This window comes from Alexandromys fortis, unplaced genomic scaffold, assembly GCF_014885135.2.
Source record: "Alexandromys fortis isolate MF-2015 unplaced genomic scaffold, M_Fortis_MF-2015_v1.1 scaffold_129, whole genome shotgun sequence".
In the NCBI taxonomy this organism is placed as follows: Eukaryota; Metazoa; Chordata; class Mammalia; order Rodentia; family Cricetidae; genus Alexandromys; species Alexandromys fortis.
The window spans coordinates 4,366,903-4,376,223 of record NW_026068022.1 but is presented as its reverse complement, the minus strand read 5'-3'; the positions used below and the strand labels follow the sequence as shown (position 1 = coordinate 4,376,223).

Here is a 9,321-nt window from a genome sequence, read left to right as displayed (position 1 = left end):
ATCACATTCCTGTTAGAAAACACTGTGATACTGAGAATGGATTTGATGTGTTTTAATAAAAATTAATTATAATATGCTACATATTATTTATATTCTACATGACAATAATATTAATAATTCAATGTACTTTTGGAGTGATGATCTATTTAAAAATATTTAATGAACTTACACTAGGAAGCTCCATTTGTAAAAGAGGGAAGTGTGATCCCTCTTTTATCTTAGTTAAAACAAAAAACCCTATAATTTCTACTTATATTTACTTATAATAAAAACATTGTCAATTATCGAGGCTAGAGTTTAAAATTATGAGACTTGGCCTGGTGAGATGACTTTAGAAATTATTTTTCATTTGCAAAAGCATTCTAGCTTTATTGCTTAAATAATTATTGGCCACACATATAAAATAATTACAGCCCAAGTAAATCATCCATGTCTGGCTCAATGTTTTGGAAAGTGTATTAGTTGGTAATGATCTCCACGAATGTATTAAATGAAATGAAGTGACCTATTTCTAAAGCTCTTCCTGTAATGTCGCCCTCACAGCCTTGCTCTGGCAGCAGCTACCCTGTCCCATGGCTCTCCCGGAGAGTGGAAACCACACTGCAGTGACAGAGTTCATTCTATTGGGCCTGACAGATGACCCAGTCCTTAAAGTCATCCTCTTCACCATCATCCTGTGCATCTACCTGGTGACTGTGTCTGGGAACCTCAGCACCATCCTTCTCATCAGAGTCTCTTCCCAGCTGCATCACCCCATGTACTTTTTGCTCAGTCACTTGGCTTCTGTTGATATAGGCATCTCATCTTCTGTCACACCCAATATGCTTGTCAACTTCCTGGTAAATCAAAGTACCATCTCATATATTGGATGTTTTATACAGTTTGGCTCAGCCGCTTTTTTTGCGACACTTGAATGCTTCCTTCTGGCTGCCATGGCTTATGATCGCTTTGTAGCAATCTGTAGCCCACTGCTTTATTCTACCAAAATGTCCGCACAAGTCTGTATCAAGTTGGTTGTAGGATCTTACATAGGGGGTTTTCTTGATTCTTTCTCCTTTGCCCTTTCCTTTCATTATTTTGTTTTCTGTGGACCACATAGAGTCAATCACTTTTACTGTGATTTTGCTCCTTTGATGGAACTCTCCTGTTCTGATGTTAGTGTCTCTGTAGCTGTTACCTCATTTTCTGCTGGATCAGTAATCATGATCACAGCGTTTGTCATTGTTGTCTCCTACACCTACATCCTCATCACCATTCTAAAGATGCGTTCCACTGAGGGCCGCCAGAAGGCCTTCTCCACCTGCACCTCCCACCTCACTGCAGTCATTCTGTTCTATGGGACCACCACATTCATCTATGTGATGCCCAAGTCCAGCTACTCCACAGACCAGAACAAGGTGTTATCCGTGTTCTACATGGTGGTGATCCCCATGTTGAACCCACTCATCTATAGTCTCAGGAATAATGAGATTAAGGATGCTCTGAAGAGACAACTTGTTAAGAAAATACTTTCATAGGGTAATTTATTGTTCTGGATGACTTAATTTAGTAATGAAAATTTCTGTATGACTTAATTTAATAATGACAATTATACCAAAACAACTGGACCACCATCTCCAGTTTGGCTATTAGGGTTCTTGTTATTTTTTTTTTAAAAATATTTATTTATTTATTGTGTATACAAGATTCTGTCTTTGTGTATGCCTTCAGGACAGAAGAGGGCACCAGACTCTATTACAGATGGTTGTGAGCCACCATGTGGTTGCTGGGAATTGAACTCAGGACCTTTGGATGATGCTCTTAACTTCTGAGCCATCTTTCCAGCTCCTTGTTATTCCTTTTGTGTTCATCTTCTTTTTCTCCCTGTATATGTAGTTGTTGTATTTATTGAATTTTCCTTTTTGTTTTTTAAATGTGTCTTTAAAAATACTATGCAGTATATTTTGATCATATTCACCCCCTCTTCTAACTCATCTCATTGTAATTACCTCTTCTATAAACCAAGCTTTCTCTTTAATCATCCAACTTGTGTTACCTGTACACACTTAGAACTTTAGGCTTCAAATGAAGCATGTTTCACCCTAAAAGAAAACTGACTCTCCTTCTCCTAAAAGATATCATCTGCCAATAATTCCTCAGCTATTGGTGGTGGACTTCATGCTCATGTCCTCTCTATATGCTGGGATTTTGTCTGGTTTGAGCTTGTGCATGCTGACATAGATAACATGAGCTCATATCTGAAATCTTTCTGTGGTGTTATGAAAACATTGTTATTTATAGCCACCCACCAGCTCTTGCTCTTACAGTCTTTCCACCTACATTTCTTAACAATTCCTGAGCTTGGGAGGAAGGAGGTATGATACAGATATTGTGCTGAGTCTTCCACAGTCTCTAACTCTCTATGTTCATGATTTGTGTGCTAATCAAGGGTTGGGAAATGAACTAATCTGTGGGTATAATGATATGTCATTGAAAACTGTTTTAACACTATGTCTATTGGGGGAATAATGATGGTGGGTTCTTCCCTAGGATTTATGACATGTTTAGCTCAGATTTTGGACCTGATAGTGGTGTTAGGTAATTTTCATCTTGTGGAGTTAGATCTAGATCCACTCAGAAAGTAATTATTAACTCCCATACTATAGCTCCAGGAGGTATATCTTGCCAGGTTGATGTTTATTTTACTTGGAATGCTGTCATTAATTGTCTATAGGACACATACTTTTAAGCACTGTTATATTAGGCTACTCCTATTTTAAAGATCCAATTCATTCTATTCACTTTGGAATAAAATATAATAGAACCCAAATACTCTTTAGAGAATTTATATTTAGAAAGTAATAGATTCTAAATGCTCTTTTAAGTAGAATCCAAATACTAGTTTATTTTCCACAAGTGTTTTCTTGGAATTCTCTGACTTGATTTTTAATTCTTGAAATTCTCAGGCTGAGGGCACTTGCTATTTTCTGTCTGGTGGCTTTTTGCCCACTCTCCATAACTTGAGCCCTTCTTAGTTTCCTGTTTAAATATCACTTGACCCATGGAGGTTTCATTGCTATCCTACATAGGCTAACACTACTCAGAACCATCATAGCTACCTTTATTTTTCAGTGTCTCAATTGTTATCTTGTATCTACCTGTAAAATAATTCCAAAGTTGATAGAATGTTCCAAAGATAATTTTAAGCCATGAAGAAAGATACTATTGGTTTTTTGATGCCTTCTCCCTAAACTATTTTCAAATATGTAAAGACTAAGCCTGAAATTTTCATTGATATGTAAATTAATGTTTCTTACTGCTCGTTAATTTATTATTTCTCGGCTATCAATGGTCAGTTTATACCTAACGTAAAATGGAGAAAACAGCTAGATATTTTAATTTCAGAGATGTGGATTTACTGTTTTTGGTGAGGCTAGTCTTTGTGTTCAGGAACTTGGGGTTTATATGCTAAATGTCTAAGGTCTCATGTAGTCTAAAGCACCTTAAAATTTTTATGAGGCATTTTGAAAGTTTTTTTTTTTGAGTGAAAAAGGCTAGCAGCAAAATGTCAGGGGAGATAGGTATAAATCTTCTAACATGAGAGTTGTTAAGATCAAGAAGCAGAGGCTCAACAGCTAAATTCATTGCCAAGAAGCCAAGCATGATAATCTTGCTTTGATCACATGGTGGAAAGAAAGAACCAACTCGCCTAATTTGTGCTCTTAAACACACACACACACACACACACACGGGAAACAGATAAAAGAAGAAGCAGTCTAGACAAACTAGAAATACATGACAAGGAATAAGGGTGGAATTAATAGTAAATTGAATGGACTGGAAAATGACTTAGTGTTGAAGAGCACACACTATTCTTGTATAGGACATAAGTTCAGTTCCCAGAAGCCACACTGTGGCTAACAACGATCTGCAATCGCAAGTCTAGTAGATTCAACACAATCTTCTCCCTTCTCTAGGGAGTAGGCATGTACATGGTATATATCCATGCTTTCAAAGCACTCATACACATAAAAGTAAAAAGAAACTAATTCATTTTTTAAAATAAAAAGGGGATATATTGGAAAGAGCTTGTCTATGTAAACTTAAGGAATTTCCCTCTTTTACCTAGGTATTGAATCTTACAGTGCCTGTTCCTTTTATATCAATTGTCATAATATTAGTAACCAATTTCCTGATATGTATATTAGCCTCTGCTTTCCTACTTTACCTGAGAACTTCTACAGGAGAATAGTGCAGCTCACAGCACCCATTCAACACATCTGGGCCATAGAAGTCATGGAATGCCTCCTCTTTGATTGATCTCTGTAGGAGGAGGAGCTACTTGTTCATCCTGGCTGCCCAGAACCGAAATAACCACACAGAAACTATATTATTTTAAACACTGTTTGGCCCATTAGCTCTAACTTCTTATTGGTTAACTCTTACACCTTAATCTCACCCATCTCCATTAATCTGTGTATCACCACGAGGTTGTGGCCTACCAGCAAAGTTTCAGCACATCTCTGGCAATGGATTTATGATGTCCCTCTCCCTCTGCCTCCTTTCTCCCAGCATGTTATTTAGTTTTCCCTAGCTATTTCTCTTCCCCTATAGCTCTGCTATAGGCCCAAAGCAGTTCCTTTATTCATTAACCAATGAAAGCAACACATAGACAGAAAGACCTCCCCCACCAGATCTGCACCTAACAGTCAAAAAGTTTTGTTTCCCCATATCTTTCAATCTGTATTTTCCTTTTCTATCTTCTCTATGTAACTGATTTATATTGTCTCTGTCTTCTGCAGTTGTAGAGTTCACTTCCTAGTCTGTCTTCTGGAATGATAGTGTTAGAACTATCTAAGCACAACTAACAATTATTGAATGAAGCTTTTCAGTAGTCCTAGATGGATAAATTTCCCTTTGTGTGAAATTTGTAACTTCTTAAAATGTACTTTGAGTAGATACTGTCATCATTTCCTTTTCTCATGATAATTCTCTCTCTTTTCTCTTTTTTAAAGCTTCTTGGAGATGACTGCTTTCTTTTTTAATCAATTAATTTATTTTTAAAAACAACCTTTTTTTTTCATTTCACATACCAATCATAGTTCCCACTCCCTTCACTCCTCCCTCTCCCATACCTTCCCCCACACCCCACCCCCTATACACTACTCAGTTGGTAAGGCTTCCCATGGGGAGTAAACAAAGTCTAGCACATTGCTTTGAGGCATGACCACAGCCCTCACCCACTATGTCTGGGCTGAACAATGTATTCCTTCAAAGAGAATGGGCTTCGAGAACCAAGTTCAAGCAGTAGGAATAAATCTGGTCCCACTGCCAGTGGCCACACAGACTGCCGTAGTCATACAATTATCACCCACATTCAGAGGGTCTAGTTTGGTCCTATACTGGTTCCCTGCTGTCAATCCAGAGTAAGTGAGCTCTCATTAGCTCAGATAAGTTGTTTCAGTGGGTATCCCCATCATGGTGTTGACCATTTTGCTCCTCTGTCTCTTTGACTGAACTTGTGGGAGCTCTCTTTGAATCTCTGCATCAGCTTCTACCATTTGCTAGATGAAGGTTCTATGACAATAATTAAGGTAGTCATCAATCTGATTATGAGGAAAGGCAAATTCAGGCATCCTTTCCACTACTGCTTGGGATCTTCGGTAGGGTCATTGATATGGATTCTTGGAAATTTCCTTAGTGCCACGTTTCTTCTTAGCCCCATAATGGCTCCCTCTATCAAGACATTTCACTCTTTTCTTGAGCTCTCTCTCTTTGTCCTTCCCCCATCTCAATCATCCCATTCCCTCATATTCTCCTCCCCTTCCACTTTCCCCTCCTATATCTTTGCATTAGTGGGTAAATATCACAGAATGCCTCTAATTTTGACAGTCTAAAGCATGTGCAAAACACATTGAGAAAATATCCACTCCTGTTATCTACTATCGACCTATTCTTAATGATTCATAAATGGCAATATCCACATACCTGTTCTTTCCATCTTGTCCTCCACCCCTATCTTGTGTCTTGTGTATGCTATTTCCTGTAAAACATTCTAGTCCTCAGAAATGATTAGGGGCAAAAGTAACAGGGTAGCCATTGGAAAGTATAGATAACCACAGAATTTCCCCACCCGAAGGTCAGCCAATAAGAAAACTTGACAAACAGCAGTGAGCTTTGAAAATAAAATTTCTCAAAAGTCCCTAGACATGAGCCAATCAGGAGTGAACCCATCACCCTACACTCTGCTAATGTAACTTTTCTAGTTTTTGCCTTTAAATAATGCCCAGTATAAGAATATGGTACCTCCTCTTGCTGCTGTGCTGGTGAGGTCCCTGACGGTGTACACAATAAACCTTGCTTTTGCATTTTGGTGAGTCGATCTCCCTGGCGGTCTTCTGGGTTCCCCATGCATTTGGGGGGGCTTGTCCAGATCCCCAGGGGTCCCCATTGGGACCCCTGACCTGGAGGTTTATTCTGATCAACCGTGGTAAGTCTATCTGTGATCAAAGTCTTGCCTGTCTTTTGTCCATTTTTTGTCGGTGCAGATCTCAGAATCAGAATCTGAATCTAAACAGGTCAATTTGCCCTGGCAGATGCACTAGAGGGCCGACCTGGAGGATGTTCCCTTTCCTAGTCTAGAAGGGGTTTCTCATCTGAGACCATACCATCAGAGATCCAGTACGACCCCATCTATAACTCTGAATCTGAAGTATCTGGGGATCAGGTAGCCTTACTGAATGACTCCCAACCCATCTGTATGGTTTTTGGTCATATTGAGGCCAAATCTCTGGGCTCTCAACAAACCAGATGATCTGGTACTTGTGGGAGTTTGTTTTGGGCCCTTTGTCTAACTTTTATGTTTGTCAGTCTGGTATGTTTTGTCTTTGTACCTCTGGTGATGGCTGCCTTGTCTGGACAGACCATGAGGATGACTCCTAGGTGTATGTTTTCACAAAAGGGATAATACAAATAATCTCTACCTGCCCTAAACATTTCATTGAAAAAAGACAGCCTTGGGCTGTCCTGTGAGAGCAATACAGGCAAGTTTGTCAAATAAGAAAGAGGCTGCAGCACTGGGCTATACAGCCTTGTTGTTACAATGTAGTAAGACTACCAGCTACAGTTGTAGGGGGCAAATGTGCCCCAATAAGATTTTAAAAGCTGAACAGAGAATCTGGGGTTCATTGCTATGGCTAGAGAAGTTAACAATCTTTTTTAACCCATGCTGCATGCTACCCTGTCCCCTCCCATGCTGGTGGATGGGTTCTCTCAGCCTGCCCTGGGGGCTCTGTGCCTCAACTTCTGGACAAACCTGACCAAGGTTTGGCTCAGGACAAGGGCACTGGCTATAGGTGTTAAGCTTCAGTGGCTGGATTGTGACAATATAAACAGACTTCCCTTCACCAGAGCTGCTGTGGTCATTCAGATACAATGGGTTATAAATATCTGTCATCATTCAGAGGAGCTGGTTACAAATTATTATTAATTAGGGTATGGAAAAAAACTACTGCTAATCTGATGTTTCACACTGGTACAGAATATTATGTGATGTAAATTTAAAGTTATTTTGTCATAGCCTATGCATACTTCTGTTCTTGTTTAAATTATTGTAGCCACATAATATATACTACTGAGGGAAACCATAAGAAACACTTTACTAAGAGTTTTTATGTTGTCTGAAAAGCAAGAAAAACTTTATTAAAAAGCGAGACGGATTCTGATATATTGTCTTGAAAGCAAGAGAGAAAGCAGGAGACTAAAAGAATGAAGAGAGAAAAAAATGGACTAAAGGTATATAAAAAGTTATAGACAGTCAGAAGGGGATGTGAACTATGTTTGCTGTGGTTTCTCATACATGCAAATACCCATGTTTATTTGAAAGTTTCTTCTGTCGCTCTGTCGGTCTGAGCCTGTGACACAAGGACAAGGACAAGAAAACAAAGCAGAACCGTCAAAAAATTTGGACTTGGTTTATGTGAACAATCTATAGCTTCATACTTATTTTGTTAGATACAGTCAAAATCTGTTAAAATTAAAATAAAACTTGTTAAAAGTTTATTAGTAACACTGGTAATTGATAACTGAAAATTTATGCATGGATAATTTTAAACCATAAGGCATGAGTCCATTTTAAACTTTGGATTGTGATTTTGCTAGAGTCAAAATAATGGATGCCACATGATTTCACTGCCATCTTGATTAAAGTTGACCATGTGGAGTGGACATGTAGAGCAACAGTAGAGCTCTAAGAAATTTTGGATTAGAGTAGGTTTTTGTATGATAACTCATATTACAGCTGTACCGCAATATTTTTATACTCAAAAATGCACTTTTGTTGAAGGAGCTGTGAGCAGCGTTCCTGCCTCCAGCTCCCGGCCACCTGGCTAGCTCATGCCCTGAAATAACAACACACAAATTGTATTCATATAAACACTGCTTGGCCCATTTCTATTAATGTGTGTAGCACCACGAGGTGCGCTTACCAGGAAGAGTCTAGCCTACGTCCATCCTGGGTCGGAGCTTCATCATGTCTGCCCCAGAGAGTAGAGGCATGGCATCTTACCTCACTTCCTCTTCCTCCCAGCATTCTGTTCTGTTTACTCCACCCACCTATGTTCTAACCTATGAGGCCAAGCAGTTTCTTTATTAATTAACCAATGACCTTCCCACATCACACCTTGGTCTGCCAGCTAGACTTTATTAAGAGTCACCCAGGTGATAATGGTTATAAAGACATAAAGGGATCCTAAGAAACAGCTGAGGTTTGCAAATGTATGGCAGGATTAGAGTCCCAAAGAATGTACAGTTTCAGGAATGGAGCTTAACAGTTTTAGAAATGCCAGGGCCATGTGATAGTCACCATAAGCACCAGGTACAGTGAAACAGAGTAGGCTGAAAAGACAGGATGGTAATGATCTTTCCTGTACATTTAAGAGACAGCCATGCCCATTCCCTCCCCTGTCCACTGAGGCAAGCTGATCTTTAGCTTCCAGTCTGAGCTTTTCTTTTCTCTCTCCCTCTCCAAGAGGCAGCTTCTGCCTCTTCCCATTCTCCCCTTCCCATTTCTCTTTCTTAGTTTCCCTCTCCCCACTCTCTCTCTGCCCCTCTCTTTGCTCTTCTATCTTCTTCCCTTCCCTTCCCTTCCATAACCCTCTAAATAAATATTCAACCTCACTCTGCATGGCTTGCCTATCCATGTCTCTTTCACCGGCCGCTGGCTCCCCGCCCAGGACCAGCTGCCTTCAGAGACTTGAGGTGTGGCCTCATGGTGTGCCCATCTGTCCGTCCATCCTCATGAGACTGGCTAACCCATTGAGGTCCCTCACCCAGCATGCAGCT

At 39.7% G+C, this 9,321-nt stretch overlaps 1 protein-coding gene across 1 annotated transcript; it reads left to right on the top strand.

Annotated features, from left to right (window-relative positions):
• The first annotated feature begins 572 nt into the window (after positions 1-572).
• LOC126514410 (olfactory receptor 494-like) lies at positions 573-1,517 on the top strand. Its single transcript, XM_050163313.1, has one exon. It carries the CDS (start codon positions 573-575, stop codon positions 1,515-1,517), a length of 945 nt encoding a protein of 314 aa, XP_050019270.1.
• The last annotated feature ends 7,804 nt before the right edge of the window (positions 1,518-9,321 follow it).